General features: G+C 52.4%; 1 protein-coding gene and 1 long non-coding RNA gene across 10 annotated transcripts; one reads left to right on the forward strand and one right to left on the reverse strand.

Annotated features, from left to right (window-relative positions):
- Positions 1-56: 56 nt before the first annotated feature.
- On the reverse strand, positions 57-27,564 carry magixa (MAGI family member, X-linked a). 9 transcript variants are annotated; one of them, XM_057042093.1, is made up of 22 exons: positions 27,137-27,560; positions 20,966-21,017; positions 20,402-20,639; positions 20,215-20,331; positions 19,928-20,047; positions 18,516-18,689; positions 18,271-18,445; positions 18,091-18,161; positions 16,012-16,179; positions 14,292-14,461; positions 14,097-14,205; positions 13,656-13,827; positions 12,925-13,555; positions 12,786-12,849; positions 12,478-12,696; positions 12,104-12,382; positions 6,497-6,691; positions 5,839-5,909; positions 5,433-5,579; positions 3,679-3,817; positions 3,269-3,356; positions 2,618-2,906 (listed from the first exon to the last, which is right to left on the reverse strand). In XM_057042093.1, the coding sequence occupies exons 2-22, from the start codon at positions 21,005-21,007 to the stop codon at positions 2,900-2,902; spliced, it is 3,396 nt and encodes a 1,131-aa protein (XP_056898073.1). In that variant the 5' UTR covers positions 21,008-21,017; positions 27,137-27,560; the 3' UTR covers positions 2,618-2,899. The 9 variants fall into 9 exon arrangements, with proteins under 9 accessions (XP_056898068.1, XP_056898069.1, XP_056898065.1 ...); XM_057042088.1 differs by lacking the exon at positions 3,269-3,356 and having other exon boundaries at positions 57-2,906; positions 14,106-14,205; positions 27,137-27,557; XM_057042089.1 differs by lacking the exon at positions 3,269-3,356 and having other exon boundaries at positions 57-2,906; positions 18,540-18,689; positions 27,137-27,556.
- Positions 19,470-19,889, forward strand: LOC130530687 (uncharacterized). The gene is made up of 3 exons (XR_008951899.1): positions 19,470-19,578; positions 19,627-19,651; positions 19,748-19,889. It is a non-coding gene; the product is annotated as an uncharacterized LOC130530687 (long non-coding RNA).
- Positions 27,565-27,802: the final 238 nt, after the last annotated feature.

The following is a 27,802-nucleotide window of genomic DNA, read 5'->3' on the forward strand; positions in this document are numbered from 1 at the left end:
CACAGAGCCAGTCCCAGATTTAGACTCTCGGGTCAGTAAACCCAAAAAGCAACAGCTCCAGTACAAAACAAGACTTTATTGCACTCTTGATGCACTTATAGGCTTAAAACGTCTGATGGTTAAATTATGTTTTTTTTTACATTTTATTAGATACTATATTATATCCTGTGGTCATGTACAAACTGTGGTTTTATTGAAAAATCCATGACAAATAAAGCAGAGAGCCAATGAGGACGTTCTCAGAATGTGAGAGGAATTCTGACTGGTACCAGCAAGCTGGGTCCACGGTGCCGGCCGTTGAGGAGGTGCCGGCCGTTGAGGAGGTGCTGCTCACATATGCGTGTTGTCCTCATCGTCACTGTCACTTTTTTGAGTTCCCTTACATAAAAAAGTGTTATTTGGATCCTGGATCAAATGAACAAACAGATGCGTTGGCTCAGCAAGGCTCTCGGCTCCTTCCTGGATTCACAGCTTGTTTTTAGTAGCTGAATTGAGTCCAGAGACTGGAACTAAAGGGACAAACACACAGATCTCCTGTGGTTCCAGCAAACGGAGGAACGTTCTCCTGTATGAGCTGACCTCAGGTCAGTTGGGTTCCTTCTGTTGGGGTCAGGGTTCCTCCTGTTGGGGTTAGGGTTCCTCCTGTTGGAGTTAATGTTCCTCCTGTGTGCATGCAGAGAGTCTGAGCCCAGTCCAGTCCTGCACGTCTCCTCTGTCCTTGAACTGTCCCACCAGCTCCCACTGACCACAGGACCCGTCAGCAGGACACCGTCTTAGAAAATGCATAGAAGACAAAGGCCCTTCAAGAGCACAGGCCCAGGGGGCGGAGCTAAAGGGCACACACGCCAGAGGTGTTGTTTAAGTGTGTGAGTGCAGACGGCGTGATGCTGATGTGATGGTTGGGTGAAGGCACCGGGCGCGTGCATGTGTGCGTGCGTGTGGATCATTGGGAAAATCTCTTCATGCATGAATAAAATACTGTAGGATATTAAAGCCTTCAGAAACGTTAAACAGCCACGGCCAAATCAGACCCTCCTGGAAAAGGCTGCTAATATCAGAGGTGAAAGGCAACAAATGTGCAGCCTTGTGAAGAAATCAAGGTTCTGTCCCTCCCAAATGCTCCGACTGGATCATTTCCTGGGCCAAGCTGAGGGGCGGGGTTGGGCATGAAGCGCGGGATCCCAACGTGGAACAGGAAGTGGCCCTCTGTGTGTGTGTGTGTGTGTGTCTCATGATGGTGTCTCCGTCTGCAGCCTGTTTGTAGAATAAAGGCTGAAATAAAATGAGGCACTTGTTATGATCCAGAGCTGCAGGTTGGAGGCCATGTTGGTAGCAGGATCCTGCCACCGCTACAGCCATTGCTATAGAAACAGCTCATCCCGCTGTCCACCTTGCTGTGGCAATTACAGGGTTGCTGACAGCCATAGAAGAGCGCAGCTAGACCTGAATAAGACGACCTGTGTGTGTGTGTGTGTGTGTGTGTATGGCTGTTTCTCAGTTTTTACTCTTTGTCTTAACAAGCAGGTAGGCAAATCAAGTCCTCTCAATATTAACAAGTCATCCAGTTCTGCTGATATAAAGAAAAAAACACCATTCCAGTGATATTCACATGCTGGAGTTACGCACGATCACCTTCCTCTTGGATCCATCGGGAATGTGGAGTTATTTGCATATGAACTCAGGCTGGACGTACGATGACGTCACCGGGATCGTGAAGCTGGTGGTTCTGGTTAATAACTGGTCACCTGTGGCCGATCAGACTGTCTTCAGAGGCACAGCTAAACCTACGGACGTGATCTGTTGCCATGGTGATTGCTGTGGTTGAGGGTGGGCCAGCTTCATGATACCAGGTTCAGCCCTAAAGACCTGGGCAGCGCTGCAGCTACCAGCCAGCACTGAGGGTTGATGGGTAACGTGAAGGGAAAATGCAGATGCAGGGGGCGCTGTGTGCAGCTGCGAGAGGCCCAGAACTCCCACAGTTCCTCTGACGGACGGGAAGGGCGTACCTTCTCTCCGCAGCTTCATCAAAAAGCCCTTTAAAGTCGCCGATATGAAAGAGAAGCTCATCTGAGCCAGTCAGAGAGACACACCACCCGCCATCCTTTGCCCGCTGAGCCGGTGGCCAATCAGGACCTCTGTCACTCTCTGAGAGCTGGGTTTCAACCAGGGCCCCGGGCCCTTCCCCTGTTTCCATGGCGATGGCGCTCCCCAATCATCCCTCCATCCTACCGTGGCAATGCTAGCTGCTGATAGGCTGACCTCTGAGAAGCTGGTTGCCGATTCATTGTCAGACCCATGCTCATTATCACCATTGTCATCGTCGTCGTCATCCATGGGCCGGAGGAAGGAGAAAGCAGACCTCTGAGCTGAACTCCCAGAATCCTTTGCATGGCTGGCGGTGGCTTTTTCTCTGTCATTCCTCCTGTCTTTCTTCTCACTTTCAGGCTCTCTTGCCCTCTGCCCTCTGGTTATTTCGCTGTGCCTCCTTCTCTCCATCACAATACCGTTACGCTCCTCATCCTTCTCCTTGTGAGAAGAGGTCTCCCTGGGCTGGGTGCCGATTCTGGGTAAACTCCTGCTCCGAATTCCCTTCTCCCTCTGGCCATCACGCTTCTCCTTCTGCCTTGGTCTGTGACTTTTTCTCCTTCTCTCCTCCTCCTCCTGTGCCTCCTCCTCCACCAGGTCAAGGTCCAGATCAGGTAGCCCTTCTCTTCTGCCTCCTGTTCTTTGTTTGGTTTCTCCCTCTCTCCTCACCCTCCTCCTACTTTCTCCTCCTCCGTCTCTTCCTGAAACACGCCCTCCCTTCTGCTGACCGAGGGACGCAGTTGTCATGGTTACCATATCCAAATCGTGCTCCTCTTTATGTGAAGAAGCCGAGGAGGGGGAGAGGCCTCCTTCCTCAGGGCCTGAGAAAGAAACAGTCAGATCAGCTGCAGTTCCGGTAATGGCCGTTAGAGGTAGCTGTGGTCCAAACTGTTATGAACAACATTATTATGATTTTAAGACATGCAAACATGAAACAGTCTTAAATATTTACCCACTAATATACCCAAGAACCTGTTCTGACCTCATGTCTTTAAAGAAGATCAATCTCTAAGCAGGCATGACTTTAATCAATGTGGACACACAATGGGTTTAAAAGACAACACTAATGTTTAAGAGGTGAAATGGAAAGATGTTTGGACATAAGAGGAGCGTGGTTCAAATCTGTTTGTGAGGACCGACGGATGAGGAGACGAGCTAATGAGAGGAAGAAAGCGTTACCAACCGCGAGTTTTCTGTGCGTCCGATCACGTAGAAACAGGGCTCCCCCTGTTTGGAGTTGGTCATACAGAGAGACAAACTGGACAACTCCACTGAGGAGGAGCGAAGGGGAGCAGAACAGGAAGTACAGCAGGGAGGAAAAGGTTAGACAGGCAGAAGCTTGTGCTGATCGGCCGATTTATTGCTTACTTTCTCCCTAATTACTTCGAAACAGTCAACGTGCATCTCCATAGATCTACATTTTCTTGTATATTTCTGGATCAAACTACTTTTTAAACTTTTTTAACAGCTTCAGCACAGCAAGACTTCAGCTAAGGTGTTAAAGGTCAGAAGTCTGAGAGAAGGAGAGGGTTCAGAAGGAGCACCACAGGCTCTGGGTACCAGCAGTGTGTACTGAGAGCCGGCTCTCCTCACCATAGTCGGGCACATATCCATTCCCTTTCTTCAGCACCAGGTGGATCCGGCTTCCTCCTCTCCGGATCTGTTCCACGGCCTGACTGTGGGTCATCCCAGATGTACTTTCTCCATTGATCTCCACCAGCTGGTCGGACACCTGAAGGAGGAGACGTTTCATGACATCAGAGAAACCAAGGATTCAGAGCAGCACTGCATGGAGAGGTGTGGAGGTTGCGGGTTTGAGTCCAAGCTTGGCAGCTCCCTTTGTGGAGCTGCGATGCTCTCCATGTCCATTTGTGGGTTTGGCCCACAGCCCCAGTTGGTCCTACACACAGTGGCTCTCATTCATGATTCAGGTGATTCATGATTCAATTCAGATGAATCTGGCATTCACCACCACTTCAGTAGCTCAGATCTGGCCGTCACTACTAACCAGATCTCATAACAACTAATCTGATCTCATAATGACTAACCAGATCTCATAACAACAAATCAGATCTCATAGTGACTAACCAGATCTCATTGCTACTAACCAGATCTCATAGCGACTAACCAGATCTCATTGCTACTAACCAGATTTCATAGCGACTAACCAGATCTCGTAGCTACTAACCAGATCTCATTGCTACTAACCAGATCTCATAGCGACTAACCAGATCTCACAGTGACTAACCAGATCTCGTAGTGACTAACCAGATCTCATAGTGACTAACAAGATCTCGTAGCAACTAACCAGATCTCGTAGCAATTAATCAGATCTCGTAGCAACTAACCAGATCTCGTAGAAATTAATCAGATCTCATAGCAACTAACCAGATCTCATAGCAACTAACCAGAACTCATTGCTACTAATCAGATCTCGTAGTGACTAACCAGACCTCGTAGCAACTAACCAGATCTCATTGCTACTAATCAGATCTCGTAGCGACTAACCAGATCGCATTGCTACTAACCAGATCTCATAGCAACTAATCAGATCTCATAATGACTTACCAGATCTCATAGTGACTAACCAGATCTCGTAGCGACTAACCAGATCTCATTGCTACTAACCAGATCTCATAGTGACTAACCAGACCTCGTAGCGACTAACCAGATCTCATAGCTACTAACCAGATCTCATAGCTACTAAACAGATCTCGTAGTGACTAACCAGATCTCGTAGCTACTAAGCAGACCTCGTAGCTACTAACCAGATCTCCACATGCTTTCGACCATGTGTAGCACCTGTGTATATGTAGCAGCATATAGAAATAATGCTTGTTAGTGTTGTAAATGATTTAATTGGGTTAGGGTTAATTGATGTTGCTCTCTTGTGTAAATAAGGAGCAGAAGCCTTTAAAACGCTGATACAGGCAGATTAGAACTAAGACATTTAGTGAGTTCATGAATTAGCAGTAGGTTTCAGATTAGGTGGATGTTGGGAATTCTGAATCCACACCTGCTGTGGGCTGTTACCTGTGTCATTGACTGCTGCACCTGGACTAAACTGACCACTAAGGTTTGTGTGACCCTTCACAATGTCGACTCTTGTGACCCCGCATCTATCAGCTCTCCATCGAGGGTCTCCGTCTCCGTCAGGGAGGATTCCTGACCAGGAGCTCTGCCCAATCATTCATTGTGATTCGCGATCTACTCGCGTGTTTACGATCAGATCCGAGTTTCCAAACACGGTTCCACCTGAACCCACAGCAGGTTTTTGGTGGATCTGCTCATTTACATCAACGGTTCATGGATGAGACCTGATGTGTGTGTGTTCTCTGGGAGGCTACCTGTATCTTATTGCTGCGCTGGGCCGGCCCCCCGTCCATCAATCCAAGGACATACAGTCCCATGTTGTACTCGGTGCCTCCCCTCAGAGAGAACCCAAAACCCGTGGGACCCCGCTCCAAATCCACGCGGTAGAATTTGGACTCATCCTGACAAACCGACAGAAAAATGAACAGCAAATATTTTGTATAGTGTGTGTGTGTGTGTGTGAGAGAGAGAGAGTGGTTGTAAGCAGGTGATGTCTTTCCTGTTTATTCCTCTTATAAGCAGCGTCGGCTAAAACGTTGTGGTCTTCAGAGTGTGGACATGTATGTTTGACCGTGTCCCTCATGTGGATGTTGTGTTTTTCAAGTTTTTCTCGTGCAGCTGCGACGGATAACAAACACATGAATAAAATGTCCCGCTGACCTTTGACCTTGCGTTTGACTCTTTCACCAGTCGACCATCCACATCCAAATCTGCTCCTTGTGGCGCCGTGTCTGCGGAGAGAAAATGGCCCGATCTTATCTTGGATTCGGTTATTCATGTTTCGCTGGCTTCCTAGCGGTTTGGACTTCCTGTCTTTGTCTTTTTTTCCTGCCTTTGTGAGTTTTTCATCTTTCACCTGTTGTGTGTTGAGTTTTCTCAGCTTGGCTCTGTGTTGTTGTAACCCCCCCCCCCACCTTTAGGAGCCTGGCCTGCTTATTTTGGTTCTTCTTGATCTCCACTGGCTGTTGACACCCCCCCCCCCCCCGATTCAGATCAGTTCTCTGGCTCATGGTGTAAATCGGTCAGTGTCAGCTTTTAACTGCTCTGGCGCTCTGACACTGACTAGATATGGGTGGGGCCTGACTCAATGTGGGTGGGGCCTAACTAGATGTGAGTGGAGCCTGATTAGATGTGGGTGGAGCCTGTCTAGATATGGGTGGGGCCTGGCTAGATGTGGGTGTGGCCTAATATGTGAGTGGAGCCTGGCTAGATGTGGGCGGGGGTGACTGGATGTGGGTGGAGCCTGGCTAGATGTGGGCAGGGGCTGACTAGATCTGGGTGGAGCCTGGCTAGATGTGGGTGGAGCGTAAAGCCTTACGGTGTTTTGGAGTGATGCTGATCCTCAGCGTGTTGCCGGCTCTCCTCAGAATCTGGGCCAGGTCACGGTGCTGTAGCCCTCCCACCGGTCGGCCCTCCACCGCCTCCAGCTGGTCCCCAGGCTGAATTTGTGAGCTGCGAGCTGCCGGGCTGCCCCGACGGACCGTCACGAACCGATGGGACATGAGCGAGGAAGCTGCACAGAAGAGCGGTGGGCACACGTGATTAGCCCTCTCAGACAACTGCAACCATGGTAACGACAGGTACAGGATGATGTCACTCTGCTGGCAGGTTGATGACATCACGAGTGCCAGCCTCCAAGTGTTTCTGGTGTCCTTGGCCCTCCCCCAACTCACTGCCCAGACTGCTTGGTTAGGGAGGAGGATACAGGACGGGAGGAGCACGTTTGGGCTGATAAAGCCTCATTCCCTTTCCACATCTCTGCTGTTGGCAATGTTTCATCTGTAGTCTATCACATTGAACACAGGTGCCAACACACTTTCAGTGGCGCCTTCTTCAGGCCTTAGAACACTAAACCAGATTTACCAGATCCAAATGACTCCTGTTTTCATAGCAGCACAAAGCACTTAACAAGACAAGCCTGTTGTCATTTATTCATGGGCCGTGACAGCAACAAGCCTCTCACCATTCATGTGCTGTGGCTATGACTGTTCCACCTGAGCCACGGTTACCATGGTTACCTATGTCAGGTTACACAGCGAAGGTTCTGTCGTAAACATGATAAAGTGCTGTCAAGTATGTTCTTAACATGTTCAAATGAATAAAACTGCCTCTGGCATATGTAGAATCTGTGGGAATCAGGAATTATGAAACTATTTCTCTTATCTGTGACAGAACAACTCGCTAAACTGAGTGGAAATCAGACTGTAGCTTTGGATGTTGATAAGAACATTAGTGGGAGTCGACGGGTACAGCTGAGACACACACACACACACGCACACACACACCTGGTCCTGGTTCAGTTCCACCCTTAGAGTGGGAGGAGGGAAAGAAATTCTCAGAGAGATTTTCAGGCTCAGCAACATTAATCACCAAATCACATCAGAAAGAACCCCCGTCTGCTCCTGCTGATGGATCACATGACCCACAACGTTCCAAGAACAGCTCCAGGGTTTAGGTGCTGCTTGGAACACGTCCACTCATCATAACCCGTCTCTGTGATCCAGTTGAGGTTTAATGGTGGATGAACAGAACCAGAGTTCCAGCGACATGAATCACAGAGAGGAAAGGAGGCGAGGGTGTTTTCCAGGGAGGGAACCTTCTGCTCGGATGGTTCTGAGCTCACATCACCAGCAGGAGCATCTCCATTCCTCCTCACCGGATCAACCAGGAAGCAGATGCAACCATTGGAACGTCACGTAAAGGACCGAGAAGTGATGGAGAGGAATCTTGGAATCTTGCTTGATGCTTTGATGCTTGATGGAAGGGACTAAGCAAATAAACCGGGACGGAGACAGAGGACTCTGTGGGGCCCGAACGGGAAGCAAGAACAACGTGGAGGCTTCAAAGCATTTCAGAGACACGCACGCACGCACGCAGGCAGGCAGGGCTGGGAGGTTAGGTTAGGTTAGGGTTAGAAAAGTGCTGAATCAACAGAGAAAAACTGCAGAGACGGAGAAATAATGACACTAAAGGAGGAGGGTGACGTTATCCAGGCGGACAGCTGAGCTCCGAAGAACTCCCGCCTGGCGTGAAATCACTTTCAGGAGGCGTTTGGCATCCCCCAGCTGCCCGTTCACGGCCCGTCAGGGTGATATGGTGATGAGTTCATGTCATGTTCCCCTATGAATCATGGAGGAGAACCTCTGGTGAGTCCATGTCTGCCACAGATGAGGAGGGACTCAATTATTGATCCGCCCCAGTAAAACTGAGCCCAACGGCAGCTCCGAATATTCATCTTCATCTTCATGTTCATTATGGGCTGAGCGAGCAGCAGCTGCCGCATGAGCAGCCTCGTGGTGTGTGTGTGTGTGTGTGTGGGTGTGTGTCTTTGCTCACCTGCTCTCTGCTGTGTCAAACACACACACGCTGCCCAGAATTATGGATTCAAATCACTATTATTAGTCCTGCGGGCTGAAACAGCTCATCCTTAAAAAGCCCGATGTGTTCAGAGGAGGCGCGTCTTGTTCTTGATCAAAGGGTCAAAGGGTTGTCACTGGGGTCAAGGGTCATCAGCTAGTCCAAGGCCCGTAGAAACCTCATGACGGGGCGCCCATCCGGTGTGATGGTAGGGTCACGTGACCCAGGAGCGAGTGGAGGGCATACACAAAGGTGTGCTGGCGTCCCGGAGCACATGACCTTTGTCCTTGAGGTGCAGGTGGATCGCCACGTCCTGCCCAGAGGAGCTGGCTCTGCTGTGTTGAATCAGGCGCTACACTGTCCCTGTCCTCCAGCTGGACCGTCCTCTGTCTCATTGTTGCAATGAGCAGCAACATGATGATGCTCAAAGAGCCTCCTGAGGGGACATCAGGTCCATCTGGATCTTGGTCAGCTGAGGGACACCCCCACCCGCCTCAGGTGGTTTCTGTGGCCCTGACCACCCTTAATGGCAGCTAATCATGAAACAACCACCCCCGCCGAAACTGAAACTCGACCCCCCACCAAGCTGGCCAGACCTGAAGACGCCTCCAGCAAGAGAAGAGAAACAGTAACAGGACAAGTTCCAACCATGATGTCACAATCTGACTGTGGCCGTCCCGTCAGCGTTGTGACAGAGAGCAGCACGCACACACACACACACACACACACACCCACACACACGCACACACACACAGAAATGAATGTGAGCTAAGCTTCTTCCAGGTGAGCTGAGGATTATTTCAGCTCTGCAGTGTTTCTGCTGTCTGGCGTCGTACTCACAACCTTCCTAAGCCTGTTCAGCCCACTAAAAATAGGTGACTCCTTCCTTTTTTCCCTCTGATGTCACATTTTATGTGACAGACGTGCAGAATAATCAGGGAAGCAGCAGCACGTCACTGGCAGCGTTCCTGTTTTCAGCTGCACTCAGACGACCGCAGCTCAGGGTGGACGCTGTGGACGCTGAGCGCTGTGGACGCTGAGGACGCTGAGCACTGTGGACCGGCAACATTTTAGGTGTGTTTGGATCCACCACGGAGGTTCACATTCTCCTGAGGAACTCATGGTTCAGACACCTGTAGAGGGTTGTCTGTAGGCGCAGCCACACAGAAAGAAGAGCGACTGTACTCACAGGCATGTTTGAAAAGGAATCCTCCTTCCCGTCACCAGGTTCCAGCCTGTTTATCCGAGAATCACCTGAGCATCGGCTACAGTCTGTGTCACAGCTCACAGGTGAATCACGTGTTTGAGGGCAGCGTGGGACTCTTTTGACCTGAGTGAAACGTCTTTAACTGACATGAAGCACAAGCTGAACTCTCTCTGATGTGCACACGCTCACACACACCAACACCCAGCAAGGTGAAATTATTCCAAGCATTCTGGCTGATAAACAACAGAGCGAGGAGGGATGCGCAGAGCTGCTAGCACAGTGCCACTAGCACAGCGGCGCTAGCACAAGGCTAACCCTAACCCTGCTAGTGCAGGTAGATGAGCAGGTCACGCTGAGCCCCACACGGGTGTCTGGCTGTTGCAGTTTCACGCTCAAGAACCCAGTTCAGGTGGATCTTTCAGCTCGTCGCATCATTGATTGTGGGTGTGAAGCAGGTGGCTTCTGAATGGATGGATGAGACTGGGGGGAAACCCACTGGGTCACTGACCCAAAGCACATTCCACCACCTTTGTTAATCTCTCTCTCGTTCACAAGACTAAACCCGAGCTACCCCCCCCCCCCCCCAGCGGGACAGTTCTTGTTTGGTGAGAACATCTAAAGAGTCTCTGCTGCTTTGATGTTTGACAAAACTCTTGCTCATTTCTGATAACGACACAAAGCTCCATCAGCAGGCTTCAACAAAGGTCCTCGTGCACCTCATGCACTCGACCCCCCCACCGTAGCCCCAGCACTACACTCCTGTAGACCCCCCCCACACTGTAGACCCCCCCACCGTAGCCCCCCCACCCAGAAATATCCAGATAAATGCAGTTATTCTCTGCTCCAGGAGTATGAAAAGACACCATCTAAAACATCAGTGTGTTCCGTATCATTGGAGCTACACAATATAAAGTATGCGCACACACACACACATACACACACGCTCGCACACCCACACACACACACACACGCACACACACTAAGCTTTGGCCCCCAAACAAGTTCTCAGAAGAATTAATGATTTACTTTGTGGGACCGGTCCTCACAACACGATGGTATCAATAGACTTTATATCTCAACAGTCACACACACACACACACACACACACACACAGACACGGACGCAAACACACATCCAATGAACTTACATTTAGAATCCTTTACAGATTTTAGCGCTGACTGCAGCCGTTCCAACATGATGAGCAGAGAAGAAGCACCAAAGACACCTGTCTGTCTGCCTGCCTGTCTGTCTGCCTGTCTGCCTGCCTGCCTGCCTGTCTGTCTGTCTGTCTGTCTGCCTGTCTGTCTGTCTGCCTGCCTGTCCAACTGTGCGTCTCACTGTAAGAGGCAGGTCGTTCCTCTGAATGTGGTGGTGTGAGTCTGAACATGAGCTCTAGAGGGAGAGAGATGGGAGGAGAGGGGGTGTGGCCTTCCCAGAGCTGGGAGGAAACTCTCTGTCTCTCACACACCCACACACACACACTCTGGAATGTTAACAGGACAGTTTATTGTTAATGTTTCTAGTGATGCATTCAGGTGTTCTGTTTCCGTGTCAGAAACTTACTTCCAGGTGAGTGAGTGAGTGGAGCTCAGGTGCTGCTTTGATCAGCCAGAGCCTCATGAGAAGTGTGTGTGCGCGCGTGTGTGTGCGCGCGCGTGTGAGACAGAGACGAGAGCGCCCCTACAGGCTACAGAGTTAACTACAGCACAGATTTATATGTTCTCAAAGTACCAAAATACTAAAATTAAGTTAAAGTTAGTTGTGTTGGCAGAGTATAGTAAATTACTTTAATACTATACTTAGGAGCACTTAGAACAGCCTGGCACTTTAGCAGATTTGTCCCTCATCTTAAATCCAGGGTGTGAACCTTGTGGTTCCAGATGTTTGTGGATTCCTTATTTCATCACATAATGAGAAAATTCCCCTTCGAGGCCAAAGTGACGGGATCAGTGGTGCTGTTTCTGAAAGATATGACGCTCTCCAAGGACAGCTCGAGAGATGATAAGCTCTTGGAGTAAGATGACGTAGATGAAACAGCAGAAATGACTTCTAACCATCAGATGCTACTACAAACACCCACATTTCCGACTCATGTTCATTTGACTCTTAATAATAGAAAAAGAATTCCTCCAGAAGGGAAACGTCTTCTGTCATTAAGTGTGTTGGCACCTTTTCCTTAGCATCACCCGGCTCAGTGACCTCTCTCACCAGCTGCTGCTCGCTTATGAAGCAACGAGTGCTGTCCAGCCCCGTAGGAGCCGGATCACATGGACCTCAGCCACCTCAGCATAAAACCCCAGTACTGGATTACCACTGGCTGGTCTTATTCTGGATCAGACCAAGATGTTAACATCAACCAACCTCCATTGGCCACCTCCTGAGAGGCTATGACGAATCCGAAACCTTCTCCCGTACGCCTCCTCAGCTCCACCTCCACAGACTTTGCAGGTCCTCTTCCATCCTTGGCCACTGGTCCCACCTCCCCTCCTCCTCGTGCAGGAGGCCCACCTGCATGGTCCTCTATTCCCAGCAAATCCCGCGGCTCTAGAGTCAGTGTGACGGGAACAGAGTCCAGGAAGCTGGTGCTCTGGATGAGAGTTGAGGCTGGGGGTCCATTAGGCGTCCCGACAGGAAGAGCTGCTGGAAACAAGGACCCGACCAAGGGAAGGAAGAGGGATTTGTTGTGAGAGGGAACGGATCTCGATGAGCCCCAACAGTTGGCTGATGTGCATTACCTTGGTGTGTTCCTGGGGCCGGTAGGTGTCCCTCCTGTGGACTCTCCAGGGCCATGCCAGCCTGGCTGAGAGGGGGGATGGCCCCTACCAAGGCACCCGTGGATGGGGAAGGCAAGTTGGCTAAAGTTTGGGCGTGACTTAAGGAAGGGGCAGCAAGGTCACGTGAGGACTGAAGCGGCTTGTAGAGATTTGGTGTCACACCTGAGGGGGGGCTGGACCCTGTGGGAGGAAGACATGCGGCGATTAGTGATCCATTGTCTACTTTGTTGAGCGGTTCAACTTGAAGCATGTGGGTAGAGTCCAAGGACCTCCTCTGTAGACCAGGAGCACCACATCTCCTTGTTTGGTGTGTTCCTGTAAGATTCTCTGGACCTGAGGAGAGAAATGCCACAGCTGTTACTGCACAGATCGTCCCAACCCGGTTCCTCCAGCTGGTGAAGGACTCACCTGGGAGAAGTTGAGGCTCTGCACATCTGCTCCATTGATCTTCATAATAGCGTCTCCCGGTTGCAGTGAAGGGCACTGGCGTCTGTCCCAGACCCGCCTCACCACCACCATCTGACCTCCTTGGCCCCCCGCAGTTACACTGAACCCTAAGCCTCCACTTTCGCTGTGTCCCAGGGCCACTGGTACCAGCTCCCCAGCAGACGCCGACCCGGTGAGCCCCACACTAACGGAAAGCACCAGCCCTGAAGTCCCTCTGGAGGACGAGGAGGAAGGTTGATGGTTGGCTGGACAGCCATTAAAGCCACATGGCGGGACGTCTCTGGGTGGGGTCATAGCTATGGACGTCTGAGGCATCGGTGGACGCTGCACGGGGGCACCAGGAGGTGTTGAGGAGCAGGAGGAGGGGTTGGTAGGGCTGGTGGCGTTTTGGAAGAGGCCTTTCTCCGGCTGAGCGAGGGGGAGTCTGGGCAGAGTGTGAGAGGATGTGGAGGTGAGGGGGAGCATGGAGGAGCAGTTTGGAAGCGTTGATGTGGACAAGTCACTCTCGGAAGACTTGGAGCTCTGACGCTGCAGGAGGGAGGAGGACGAGAGGGCGGGAAGAGTGCTGCTGTTGTAGCCCATGAGAGGAGACCTGCAGAGGGAGGGACACAACAAGCCTTTAATCATCTGTTCCGACTGTTCACACACAAATTAGTCCTGATTCCCGACAGGAACCAACCCCTCTTCTTCACCTGTGTGCTCCGCCGTTTGGCGCCGCCCCCTCAGAGTCACTGTGACTGGCTGTGGTCTTCTCTGATGAGAGCAGCAGAGCCGTGTGGAGATCAGAAGATGTGGGTGTTGGTGGGCCTGTCAGCCCGTTCGTCATCGGTTTAGCAGCAAAGGGGGACGGGCTCTGCTTCAGTCCTGCATGTTAGCATGTTAGCAGGAGGAGCTGTTATGCACGTAAACCAACCATGGTGTGAACTTAGAACGAATGAATACAGCCACAAACACGGAGGGAGGACCATGCAGCTCTACACAATCAGACTGATGTATTCCAGCAGGATGGAATCGTCCAGGCTCCCAATGCTGCGAGCACCGGCGTTGGCTGACTGATCCGACTCAAGCCGACTCGTTTCTCACTTTGACTTGAATGTGAACTGTTTGACCCAAACGCAGAGGAAGCGGCTTACTTATCTGACCTGGGCCGCTGCCGTCAGCCTCCAGCGTTCGGCTGTAGGTGAGGTGTGTTAAGCCGTGGTTCACAGCGGGGGGGCTGAGGGGATTGTTGGACGTCTGCGGCTATTGAAGAGTGAGACAAGTTTTTACAGATTAAAACACACATGTGTAAATAAAGGTGCTGCCATGGCAACCTCAATGACGCCTACTGGTTCGAGACTCTGTTTGGGGCATCCGTCGGGGTTGTAAAGCATGGGGTACCCTCGCCGCAGCACCACGTCCACACTCTGGCCCATGGGCACCGACTTCAGCATGTCCACAACCTCCTTGTGAGAGTGACCCAGCACACAGCTGTCGTTGATGTAGACCAAGATGTCCGCTGGGGAGCAGAAAACAACACGGGACACGCTGGTCAGCACATGTGCGCCGGGAAATATGCTGTTCAGCTCAAGGTCACCGCCTCGCTTCACAGGTCAGGCTGCACCAGTGTTGCTTCAGGCCCCTTCACACATGCGCTCTTGTGGTCGGGAAAAGACTTCAAAATAACAGTTCAGCAGAAAAGCATTGAGTCAAATCCTGGATTGGCCGAGAGACGGTCGCACCAGCGACATCCTGCTGCGTTCGGTTAGGGTTAGGGTTAGGGTTAGGGTTAGGGTTAGGGTTAGGGTCAGGGTTAGGCTCAAGGTCAGGGTTAGGCTCAAGGTCAGGGTTAGGGTTAGGGAGCAGAGTGGGCTAGGGTTAGGGTTAGGGTCAGGGTCAAGGTCAGGGTTAGGGTCAAGGTCAGGGTTAGGGTTAGGGTCAGTGAGCAGAGTGGGCTAGGGTTAGGGTTAGGGTCAGGGTTAGGCTCAAGGTCAGGGTTAGGGTCAAGGTCAGGGTTAGGGTTAGGGTTAGGGAGCAGAGTGGGCTAGGGTTAGGGTTAGGGTCAGGGTTTGTGACGTGTTGCTTCTTTGTTAGACAAATCTGTGTTCTTCTTTTACAGCCTGTCTCCCTTGAGACGAGAAGCAAAAGTCACCTGTCTCCTCTCCACAGTCCAGGATTCAGCTTCTCTCAGCTCTTGAAACAGAACCCAACCACTGACATAATGGCTACAAAGTGATACACGTTGTCTGTGAGTCTGCTACATTCCTGACTGTTTAAGATTTATCCTCTCAACACGTGAACGGGGGCAGCGTGGGAGAAAAAAGAGGTCATGTAATTAATGTGTGAGTGTGTGTGTGTGCGTGAGTGAGTGAGTGAGTGTGGATTAGTTGTAGATCATGAGATTGCCGACCTGCAAACTCGGCAGTCACATGATCCTTCGGGCTGATTGTCTATTCAGGCTCCAGCTCTGGTCAGCGTGCAGAGACCTGAGAATGTTGATACTGTAGTGTGAAAGGGCCAAAACACCAAGCTGCACCTCTCCCACCTGCCTTTAACTAGATTCTTCCAGTGGAATTAAACAGCAGTAGCAGCAGCTACAGCAGCAGCAGCTACAGCGGCAGCTACAGCAGTAGCAGCTACAGCAGCAGCAGCTAGAGCAGCAGCAGCTACAGCAGCAGCAGCTACAGCAGTAACAGCAGCTACAGGAGCAGCAGCAGCTACAGTAGCTACAGCTACAGCAGCAGCAGTAGCAGCAGCTACAGCAGCAGCAGCAGTAGCAGCAGCTACAATAGCAGCAGCTACAGCAGCAGCTACAGTAGCTACAGCTACAGTAGCAGCTACAGCAGCAGCTACAGCTACAGTAGCTACAGTAGCTACAATAGCAGCTACAGTAGCTACAGCTACAGCAGCGACTACAGCTACAGTAGCTACAGCTACAGCAGCTACATCTTCAGCAGCAGCAGCTACAGTAGCTACAGCTACAGTAGCTACAGCTACAGCAGCAGCAGCTACAGCAGTAGCAGCAGCAGCTACAGTAGCTACAGCTACAATAGCATCAGGTAGCAGTACCTGTGTTTAGTGCTGGAGGTCCTCCTGGTGTGACGCTGTACACCTGCAGGAACTCTCTGGGTTGGGTTCCTCCCACGATGTTGAAGCCGAAACCTCGAGGACCTTTCGACAGGCGCGTGTGGATGGAGTATCCCTGCAGCTGACTGGGCTGGTCGGTGAACTCTGGGACTAACGCAGAGGACAGCCATGGGTCAACACGCAGCAGAGGACAGGAGACAGCGAGAGACAGATCAAATCAAATCAAATCAATCTTTATTTATATAGCGTCTTATACAATCAAAATTGTTTCAAGGCGCTTTCCAGAATCTCAGGGCCTGACCCCAGACAAGCAACAGTGGCAAGGAAAAAACTCCCTTTAACAGGAAGAAACCTTGAGCAGGACCAGGCTCATGTAGGGGGACCCTCCTGCTGATGGCCAGCTGGGTAGAGAGAGAGGAGAAGGGGGAGGACAGTAGAGGATAGGATAGGTAGGAGAGGGGGAGAGGGGGTAGAGGAGAGGAGAAGTAGAGTGAAGGGGAGGTAGAGGAGAGGAGAAGGAGGAGGAGGGGAGGAAAGAGGAGAGGAAAGGAGAGGAGAGGAGAGGAAAGGAGAAGGAGGGGGAGAGGAGAGGAGAGGAGAGGAGAGGAGAGGAGAGGAGAGGAGAGGAGAGGAGAGGAGAGGAGAGGGATAGGGAGAGGAGAGGAGAGGCACAGAGCACAGAAACACACACAAAAAATATGATGTACAATCACTTCAGCGGGGCCGGCGGTCATTATGCAGCTCCGAGGGCGGCGATACCTGTAAATAAATAGGGGGGGGGGGGGGGGGGGAGAAGCAGAAAAACTACACAAGAATCAGCATAACTAGTCTGCTTGATGAGGAGAGGAAAGGAGAGGAGAGGAGAGGAAACCATGACCCAGTGGGGTGACAGAGGCCTGTCAGGTGATCATGTTTCCGGACCCCGGCAGCCTTGGCCTATAGCAGCATAGCTAAGATGTGACCTAATGATTAGACGACCCCCTAAGTATGATAATTTGTCTGTCTATGATAGTAACTGGAACTACAGAATTAGTAACAATACGCTTTTTTAAAGAGGTAGGTTTTGAGTCTGATCTTAAAAGTAGCGATGGAGTCAGCCTCCCGTACCTGGACAGGGAGCTGGTTCCATAGCAGGGGGGCCTGGTAGCTAAATGCTCGGCCCCCCATTCTAAGATGGTAGGACTCATGAAGACAACGCAGGACAGGCAGGAACCACAGAGGAGGAATGTGTGAGGGGAGAATGTTTGAGGGCCAGGCTCAGTCAGATGGGCACCTGAGGACAGGTGAAGTATGCATGAAATGCTCACAGACTAGTTATGCTAACAGTAGACTAGTTATGTTGATTCTTGTGTAGTTTTTCTGCTTCTCTCTCTCTCCCCCCCCCCCCCCCCCCTTCTGTATTCATTTACAGGTATTGCCGCCTTCGGAGCTGCATGATGACCTCCGGCCCCGCTGACCCACTCGGCTGGCGGCTTGTATAAATAGTGTATTTTTGTATGCTTTCTGTGCTATGTGACGCTCCTCAATCCCCTACCCACTCCTGAAAATCTCCACGTCACAGGTTTAGAAAAGAAGAAAGGAAGAGAAATCCCGAACCTCATACCCCCCCAACAAGAAACGATCCCCTACCCCTACCTCTACCTCTATCTCCTCTCCCCTCCCCTCCCCTCCCCTCCCCTCCCCTCCCCTCCCCTCTCCCCTCCCCTTTCCTCTCCTCCCTCTTTCAGTCCAGCCCCCCCATCAGCAGGAGGGTCCCCCCTCCTTACATGAGCCTCGTCCTGCTCCAGGTTTCTTCCTGTTAAAGGGGAGTTTTCCTGCCACTGTTGCTTGTTGGGGTCAGGCCCTGGGATTCTGGAAAGGGTCTAGAAACAATGTTGATTGTAAAAGATGCTATATAAATAAAGATTGATTTGATTTGATTTGACAGACAGCAGGTGAGCTCAGCAGTCTGTGCTGCCCCCTGGCGGCCCGTTGCCATAATGACAGTGGCCACAACAGCAAAGCAAGACAGGAAATGTGTGACGTTCCACCACAGTCCAACTGGTTGTGATGCAGGCTCACGTTCTGTGCAGGCGGTGACATCTTTGCTCTGGCTACGAGGATCCAGCCAGCTGGTGGTCTTTGAGTTGTGACTGAAAGACAAACATGGTTTGGGTTTGTGGTTTGGGCTAAATCACCAACTCAGCATCCCATGAGATCTGACGGTCCTTATTTAATCAAGCAATTATCCTCAATACTCACTCGATGTAATATGGCTCTCCTGAGTCACTGAACGCCAGTTCCCAGTTCTCCGGCAGCGGTCCTGGTCCTGGTCCAGGCATCGGTCCTGGTCCTCTTCCTCCTCCATTCTCTATCCCCCCTGCAGATTCCCATGATTGGCTCAGAGGCAGGGTGGTGGGCGGGGCCACAGATGAACCTGTTAACAGATAGGCTTTAATTGGCATGTTTGTGTTATCCTCTCAGCGTGCGCACGTGCGCGCGTGCACCTGACAGCCCACTGTCCTCCTCACTGTTGTCTCCTTCTTCCACAGCCTTCTCCAGGTTACTCAGAGACTTGCTCCTGGTTCGGAAATTCCTCAGCAGGTTTCGATGCTCCTGGTACGTGATGGGCGGGCTCTCTGGACCGATGTGGACTGGACGCGGCGTTCCGTAGTAGTTCCCTGTGATGACGGTAAAGGAAGCGGCGCTGTTTTTAGGGCTGTGAACCCCAACCCTACAGGTGAAGGCGTCATCAGTGCAGCTGATTAACTGGCATAATTAATGCGAGGCTGTGACGAGTGTGAGTGGGGACCCAACACGAGACAGCAGTGAAATCACAGCAAAACCCGGAGACTAGAGACTATTTATTTGGACCTTTTGTTGGAAAGAGAAGCGCGTTTATATGTGGAATCAGGTTCTATTTCCGTCTCATTAATCCTGTCAGATTAATACTGGAGGCGGGAGAGAGGAAAGGAGAGATTTAGGACAGTGGGAGACAGGTTTACTCTTTGAAGGCTTAGAGACAGAAAATCCTCTTTTCCTTCCAACCACTGTCAGAAATCTTGCCCCCCCCCCCCCCCCAAAAGTGAACGGGGTCGCACCCTCGGCTTCCTTATTAATATTAGTTGATCTCACCAGACGCACGACGTGTTCTGAACAAGCTGCTTTTGAAACAGTTACTTTTGATTCTGGACTGGGAGACGTTAGGGCTGCTTGGGTCATCTCAGCCTCGTGTTCTGGATGGTTTCACTGGTTCAGACCAAACCAGGAGTGAGTCTGGTTCCCCCGCTATAATTAGCGCCACTAGGTGGCAGCAGCGTCATCCCAGGTGCATAAGAACTCAGGCTGGAGTGTGATGAGATGAGGTGAGGTGAGGTGAGGTGAGATGAGATGAGATGAGATGAGATGAGATGAGATGAGATGAGATGAGATGAGATGAGATGAGATGAGATGAGGTGAAATGGGATGAGGTCAGGTGAGGTGAGGTGAGATGAGGTGAGATGAGATGAGGTGAGATGAGATGAGGTGAGATGAGGTGAGATGAGGTGAGATGAAATGAGGTGAGATGAGGTGAGATGAGATGAGGTGAGATGATGAGGTGAGATGAGGTGAGGTGAGGTGAGGTGAGATGAGATGAGATGAGGTGAGGTGAGATGAGGTGAGGTGAGATGAGGTGAGATGAGGTAAAATAAGATGAGGTGAGATGAGGTGAGATGAGGTGAGGTGAGGACTTTAAAAGGTCAACATATTTGCATTAAAATGGAAATCTGAGCACTTTTCCGGATGGCCCAGGTGAGAACCTGGAATTACTCCTTTGCTCGTCCTTTCCTCCACTCAAAGATGCAACCTGATTGTTACCGTTGTTACTGATTATTTTGGGCTGTACTGCCATGTTGTTGGGAGTGTACCTCCCTCACACCTTTAAACTTGCCGCTCTCCAGCAGAGCTCCGGACTCCTCCAGAGAGAAAAAGTCTTCGATGGAGACAAAGTTGTAGTCAACACCTGAAATCTCCCCGTCCCGAGGCTGCCGGGTCGTACCTGGGGGAACAGAGGTCTCACTCGCTCAGTCCGGCTGGGGCAGAAATGTTCACTGTGCACACTGAACATCTCCCCAACAACTTCATTCATCCAAGTGTAGCGGTACTCCGTGGCCACGGGTTGACCTTTAACCTTGGTGTGTGTGTGTGTGTGTGTGTGTCTCTCACAGGGCACGGCTCGCAGGTACAGGTTCTCTCTGATCAGCTGCTGCAGCTGGCTGTCCATGGAGCCCGGAGTGAAACACTTGCTGAGGTATAACCTGAGGTCCTTACAGAGGGACGACCCTGCCACACACACAGTGACAACGCCGTAAAAACAAGGTGGCGTGCGGTGCGCCCGACGCCGAGGACATACCTGGAGAGACGGTCTTGATTCTGATTGGATGAGGGCAGGAGTTGAGGACTCCTCTGACATCGCCGAGGGTCATCCCTAACACAGGTGTGCCGCCAATCTCCAGGATGATGTCACCCACAGTGGCTCCGCCTCCATGAGCTGCTGTGACAAATGGGAATTCGCCGTAGTCCGCCCCACCTCCAATGGCCAGGCCCAGTTCGCCGGAGACCCCTCCCAGCGGCACGAAGCTCTCCTGAACCTGCAGCACAAACGATAGCAGGAGAAGGCTCCCGTGCAGCCCGGAGCACCGCTGAGCCCTTCGGCTGCTCCTGGCGGTTTGTCTGGAACATTCCGCAACCATCTCGTGCGTTTGTCCCTCAGCAGCCATCGCTGGGTCGCGACTGCAGCTCTTTCATCACATCTCATTCTTGGGTGGCTTCCCAGGAGCACCTTTACAGGCTTTTAAAGGGAAATTCCACTGGCCAAATCCTCGTTAAGGTATTTTTAATCGCCACAAACCGCAAAGATAAGCCGCCAATCTCGGGCATTTTCAAAGAGCAACAAAGAAAAAAGGCAGATTTTTACCTTGGAGCGCCAGTGCAGCTTTTTCACCGTCGCTTTAGACATGGCGGCCGAGCTGCAGATGAGAAGGAAAGCTTGGTTACCTTCTGCTCCATAAGCAGCTCTCAGCTCTGCTCCAGTCAAACCAGGAAACATCTGCAGGACGTGGTCCACACAGGTGCACCACTGCCGACAAATGTTCACCTGCGCACACCTCCAGGACCGCGTGACACCACAGTCAGACATCTGCACTCCAGCGGCTCCACTCACGTTTAATCTGCCAACGAGCGAGTCCAGACCCCTGAGGAACCCCAGGGGTGTTCACCTAGAACAGCCAGGTTCTGGTTTGGTGTTCTGGCCATGGATGTGCAGGTTTACCCCCACAAATCAGCTTAATCTCTCTTATCTAATCCCACATATTCATATTAGATATGGATGCAAACCCGGCAGCACGGAAGCTTTTCCTCTTCCGTCCTGCCTTTTAACATAATCATCTCAGATTCTGGTTGTGGTCTTTGTTTCTGTCCTCCAGAACCCTCCAAGAACCAACCCGGTCCTTCAGGGTTCCTCAGCCCATTTGCTTCCTTCCAAACTGCAGCTTTGAATGAAGGCGTCACCGCCGAAGCCTTTTAATGGGATTTTAATGATTCCCAAGCAAAGAAGAAACTGATGGAAAATGTTCCACAAGAGCTGCAGAGAACTGCGCTCATTGACACGACTTCAGTGGCAGAGAAGAGAGGAGCAGATGGTGGAAGGCAGCAGGGACCCTCACACACACTCACACACACACGCACTCAAACACACACACACACACACACACACACCACACACACACACACACACACACACACTCTTTACAGACAGACCATCCCAACACCATTTCATTTATACACGGGCAGACCCACAGGGAAAACACACACACACACACACGCACACACACATTAAATATGGATGAGCATATGTGAAGGTGGAAACAAGTAAAGAAACAAACAACCCTGAGCCGACCTTCAAATAATCAGCATCGTTAGCCTGGAACTTTGGCTCCTTGAAAAAGTTGTGCACATGGTGAAATCCCCCCCCCAGCTACATGCAGCTACATGCAGACACAGAAAGGTTAGCATAGGTTGCCATGGTGACCCGGTCCAGCAGGAGGTGACCACCAGCCCCGTCCTGCAAACCTGCAGTTTAAGTTAGCAACAGTTCTGAAGGATCCTGGAAGATACTGGGACCGGATGGAACCGTCCGGCCGTGAGTCCTTTTGATCAGAACCAGCTCATGATGGAGAACAAACAGCTCACAACAGGAAACGGTGACTGAATGAATCAGATCATTCTCATGTCTGAGGTCAATGCGGGCTACTAATATCATTCAAGCTCGCTCGCTCTGCCTCTCTCACTCGACCCTGGCCGGTTCCCACCTCGCCGGAGCTCCAACCATAACACTGAGGGTGTTTTCTGTGTGTGTGTGTGTGTGTCCTACCTCTCCAGACTGTTTTGGTGTGTATTCAGCTGTCATATCCGGGTTATTTCAGCAGTTCTGCTGGTTTCTGTCCTCGTTTCTTTGCTGCATTCTCTCTCTCTCTCTCTCTCTCTCTCTCTTTGATAACACGGGTCAGAGTACAAAGTGTGATACAAGTGAGTTTGTTTAGGGAGTGGACTCCTTCACACTCTTTACAGCCATGTGAGCGTGCACGTCTGTACCGGTGTTCGTTCTGTTGAACTGGAACAATTGTGCAGCTCAGTTCCAAAGCACCTCAGTACTGAGAGGTTGGCAGAAAAGAACCCAACAACCTGCACATGATGGCAAATCCCAACCAGGATGGGGGCAAACACCCACATCCCAAGGACAACCACCAAAGCCAAGGGCCGTAGTGGAGTAGGGGGTCCACCACCACATGGGCTGTGGTGGAGTAGGGGGTCCACCACAGTCAAGGGCCGTGGTGGAGTAGGGGTTCCACCACAGCCAAGGGCCATGGTGGAGTAGGCCAGATGGCCTAGGACGTCTTGTCCGTTTCCACGCAGAGACTCGAAAACACCATCGTGGCAGCCCAGCACCCGAAGAATCCCGCCACATCTAGGGTTTAACAGGTGGGAGGCGATCCACCTAATGACCAGAGCAGATCCAAACAAGTGATCTAGTAGAGCAGCGGGACAATAATGATCCCAAGATAAAGTGCCCAAAACAAACTGCCTTAATCCTAAGGTCTGATCATGAGAGCTTCTGAGATTTATGCTGAGTGGGTTAGATGTGGGTCAGGCTCATGTAGACCTGCTCTTCCTGGATGTTCACGTCACCCTGACCTCATTTACTTACTCTGTGTGTGTGTGTGTGTGTGTGAGGGGGGGGGGGGTCAGCCGGCTGGATGCTGACTGACATTTACTGCTAATGAGGTTGCAGACGTTCGTGGGGGGGTCTGGTACGATGTCGTGCCCCGGTTAGAGGTCAGGAGAGGATTTCAGCAGCCAGAACAAGTATCGACGCTTTGAAATGAAAAGCTAGGTTTCAGCTAGCATTAGCATCTACCCATCCTGCTTCGCTCCAGACTTCTGGATCCACCTTAATGGGCTGAAGCTGGTCCTGATGCCACCACCACCCTGATCCTGAATCAAACATCAGGAGAGAACCACTGAAGAAGGAAGTCAAAGTCTCTTCAAGGCAGTTTGTCACCTGCTGGTTGATTACACACACTTGCACGCACACACACACACGCACACACACACACTCTCCTCTGACTGGTTCATCATCTGAACATAACGAGCGATGAAAGATTGAGGTGGAGACGAGAACAGCTCTGCTCCTCTTTGAATGACGGAGAATGTTAACCCTAACCTAACCCTACCCTAACCTGACCCTAACCCTACCCTAACGCCCTAACCCTACCCTAACCCTCTATCCCTAACCTAACTCTAACCCTAACCTAACCCTCTAACCCTAACCCTCTAACTCTAACCCTAACCCTCTAACCCTAACCCCAACCCTCTAAGCCTAACCCTAACCCTAACCCTTTGATCCCTTTGACAAATGTCGATGGATTAGTGATCTGCTTCACGTCTCAGATTGAGAGGACACGTGCATGGAAACGTCACCCAGGGCACAACGTGCACGTCTTTTACACAGATCCCAAACTCTTCACACTGGGCTGCTCCTCTTCATCACCCCGACTCTCGTATGGACACAATAAAACTGGTTCAGATGTTTTGTAAGCACAGAGGAGGTCAGAGGTCAGAGGTCAGTGCACCCTGTGGGGGGGGGGGGGGTGATGAAGATGAGGAGGAGGAGGAGAGCATCTCTGTGATCTCGCTGTGGCTTCCTGTCTGAGAACGCTGAGTCTCTGTGACAGCGGCTGTCGCCCTTAATCACCCTCCGATGACGTCATCTGCAGACAGATCCACTGATTCCAGGCCACCGTCGCACCAGCAAGATCGCCTGGGGAGATCTGCTGATTCCAGCAAGATCGCCTGGGGAGATCCGCTGATTCCAGGCCACCGTCGCACCAGCAAGATCACCTGGGGAGATCTTCTGATTCCAGCAAGATCGCCTGGGGAGTTCCGCTGATTCCAGGCCACCGTCACACCAGCAAGATCGCCTGGGGAGATCCACTGATGCCAGCAAGATCACCTGGGGAGATCCGCTGATGCCAGCAAGATCGCCTGGGGAGCTTCTGCGACGAGCTGGGTTGGAACTGGTGTAACTGGTGCCGGCACAGGTGCACTTTGAAGCAGAGCCAACAGCACCTCCACCCTGGACTCACACACTAGAAGTCAAACACACTCACACTCACACACTCACACTCACACACTCAATAGAAGCTGTGGAAGACAAAGACTCAAAGATGCCCCCCCCCCCCCCGAAACTCTCATGTCCCCACACATACCATAAAACACACAGATACACATGGAAAAACACAAGCATCCACACACACGCACGCACAAGTGCGCTCTCACAGGATCTGAACAGGACGCGAGGCTCCGTCAGCTATACAGACGATCTTCACTTCTATTTTGGCCGTTAAAAGCATCCTGCACTCTACGTGCACTCTACGCACACTCTACGTGCACTCTACGCGCACTCTACGTGCACTCTACGCGCACTCTACGTGCACTCTACGCGCACTCTACGTGCACTTGTCCCCAGCAATCATGCGAGACGCTGCTTCATATACTCCGCTCGTTGTGAATTTCTCCTGAGCTTAAAGAAGTTTTTAATCTCTGATCCCAGTTTAAGAGCTCAAATGGAATCTAGAGTCGGGTTTCCTGGAAAGTTCAGCATCAGCAGCAGTTCCTTAGTTTCTCTACCACATGCACAGCACGGTGTGGCGTGCACCACAGGCGCCACTGTAGGACCAACCTGAGAGGGAGAGTCAGGTGACACAGGGTTACTGAACCAGGTCAGTTGGCCTCTGGAAGGCTGGAGGACATCAAACTGGAGTAAACGTGAGTCTGATACCTTCCCTTTGATTGGCTGAGCCCCAACACCGACGCCATCGCGTGGGAACACAAATAAGACCACCGAGTCCCCCCCCCGGGAACACCAACCAACCTGTACCCCCTCATACAAATCTGCTGCTCACAGGTTAAACAGCAAAGGCCAACATGTGCTGGACAGTCGGGCACCTCCAGCCCCTGAACGCAGCACCTCCTCCAGCCCAGCCCCTGAACGCAGCACCTCCCCCTGCCCCTGAACGCAGCACCTCCTCCTGCCCTGAACGCAGCACCTCCTCCTACCCCTGAACACAGCACCTCCAGCCCCTGAATGCAGCACCTCCTCCTGCCCTGAACGCAGCACCTCCTCCTGCCCTGAACGCAGCACCTCCTGCGACCCCTGAACGCAGCACCTCCTCCTACCCCTGAACACAGCACCTCCAGTCCCTGAACGCAGTACCTCCTCCTGCCCTGAACGCAGCACCTCCCCCTGCCCCTGAACGCAGCACCTCCTCCTGCCCTGAACGCAGCACCTCCTGCGACCCCTGAACGCAGCACCTCCAGCCCCTGAACGCAGCACCTCCTCCTACCCCTGAACACAGCACCTCCAGCCCCTGAACGCAGCACCTCCTCCAGCCCCTGAACGCAGCCCCTCCTCCAGCCCAGCCCCTGAACGCAGCACCTCCAGCCCCTGAACGCAGCACCTCCCCCTGCCCCTGAACGCAGCAGCACCTCCTCCTGCCCTGAACGCAGCACCTCCTCCTACCCCTGAACACAGCACCTCCAGCCCCTGAATGCAGCACCTCCTCCTGCCCTGAACGCAGCACCTCCTCCTGCCCTGAACGCAGCACCTCCTGCGACCCCTGAACGCAGCACCTCCTCCTACCCCTGAACACAGCACCTCCAGTCCCTGAACGCAGTACCTCCTCCTGCCCCTGAACGCAGTACCTCCTCCTGCCCTGAACGCAGCACCTCCTCCTGCCCTGAACGCAGCACCTCCTGCGACCCCTGAACGCAGCACCTCCTCCTACCCCTGAACACAGCACCTCCAGCCCCTGAACGCAGCACCTCCTCCAGCCCCTGAACGCAGCACCTCCCCCTGCCCCTGAACGCAGCACCTCCAGCCCCTGAACGCAGCACCTCCCCCTGCCCCTGAACGCAGCACCTCCAGCCCCTGAACGCAGCACTCCTCCTGCCCTGAACGCAGCACCTCCCCCTGCCCCTGAACGCAGCACCTCCAGCCCCTGAACGCAGCACCTCCTCCTGCCCTGAACGCAGCACCTCCTGCGGCCCCTGAACGCAGCACCTCCTCCTACCCCTGAACACAGCACCTCCAGCCCCTGAACACAGCACCTCCTCCTGCCCCTGAACGCAGCACCTCCTCCTGCTGCCGTTCATCACCAACGGTCAGAGCAGACAAAGAGCAGCTTCTATAGCGCAGTCCACCGTGCACACACCCCCGCGCGCGCTCGCACACACACACACACACACACAGCGAGTCACCTGCTGACACAGTGAACCCACAGCCTCGGGGAGGAGACCTTCAGGCGCACACGCACAAACGCGTGTCCACGTCCTGTTGGTGGAGGATGTGAGCGGCGGTCCGCTGCTCCGTCCGCCGGCCAGAGGGCTGCGTGAGGCGGGTCGGAATCTGCTGACAGCGCCGTTTGTACCTGCAGCCGTAAACGCTCGGAAGAACCGGGTTTCGCGGTCAAAGCGGCCGCGGGAAGCTTGTGGCCCCGAGGCGGGTGAACCGAAGCGGGCTGCGCGTTACCTTCATCACTCCCGTGCGTCCGCTTGTTCCGGCCCGGTTCAGCCTCCCTCCGCCGCCGCGCTTCGAACCCTCTCCGGGCTTTTTGTGTATTGATCGCTCCCTCGGTGCTGCTGCTGCTGCTGCTGCTTCTGCTGCTGCTGCCGCCGCCGCTGCGTAAGTGCGTGCGTGCGTGCGTGCGCGGCGAGGACTCCGTGCACGCGCGGCAGTGCGCGATGACCACTGCAGGTCCAACGTAAAGAGGTGTGAGATGGTAGGCACGCTCAGGCACTCCCACACGTGCGTGTGTAAAGGCGTGCACGCCTGCAGGTGGACTGCAACACAAGCTCAGCGGTGCGGATCTTTACTATGGCGACGTAAAAGATCTGTACATTACCCCCTTCCTCCCTCTCCGGGAACTGGGGGGCTTAGAATAAACAGTGTATGTGCGCGCGCGCGCGTGTGTGTGTGTGTGTGTGTGGGGCACCAGGAAGAAAAAAGGAAGGAAGTATACGTGGTAGCCCCACCCCCGGTGGGAGGAGTCCATGTGGTGATGGGGGTATTCAGGGTAATAGGCTAACATCGTCGGACTCATTTATGCGTGCGTGCGTGCGTGCGTGAGCATGTAGAATGGGTGTATAGATCCCAGGAAGACAAAATGTCCCCACAGAAGCTGTGAAATGCTGCTGG

The sequence above is a fragment of the Takifugu flavidus genome, chromosome 8, assembly GCF_003711565.1.
Source record: "Takifugu flavidus isolate HTHZ2018 chromosome 8, ASM371156v2, whole genome shotgun sequence".
Taxonomy (NCBI): Eukaryota; Metazoa; Chordata; class Actinopteri; order Tetraodontiformes; family Tetraodontidae; genus Takifugu; species Takifugu flavidus.

Excerpts from the sequence above, each read along its gene's own strand:
- magixa (XM_057042085.1), bottom strand. The coding sequence starts at position 21,007 with ATGTCTAAAGCGACGGTGAAAAAGCTGCACTGGCGCTCCAAG. Across the intron at positions 20,048-20,214 it reads GTACCTGCGAGCCGTGCCCT|GTACGACCCGGCAGCCTCGG; the intron begins GTGAGAGACACA and ends CTGTTCCCCCAG. Across the intron at positions 12,697-12,785 it reads GCTCCTGGTCTACAGAGGAG|GGTCCAGCCCCCCCTCAGGT; the intron begins GTCCTTGGACTC and ends TTCCTCCCACAG.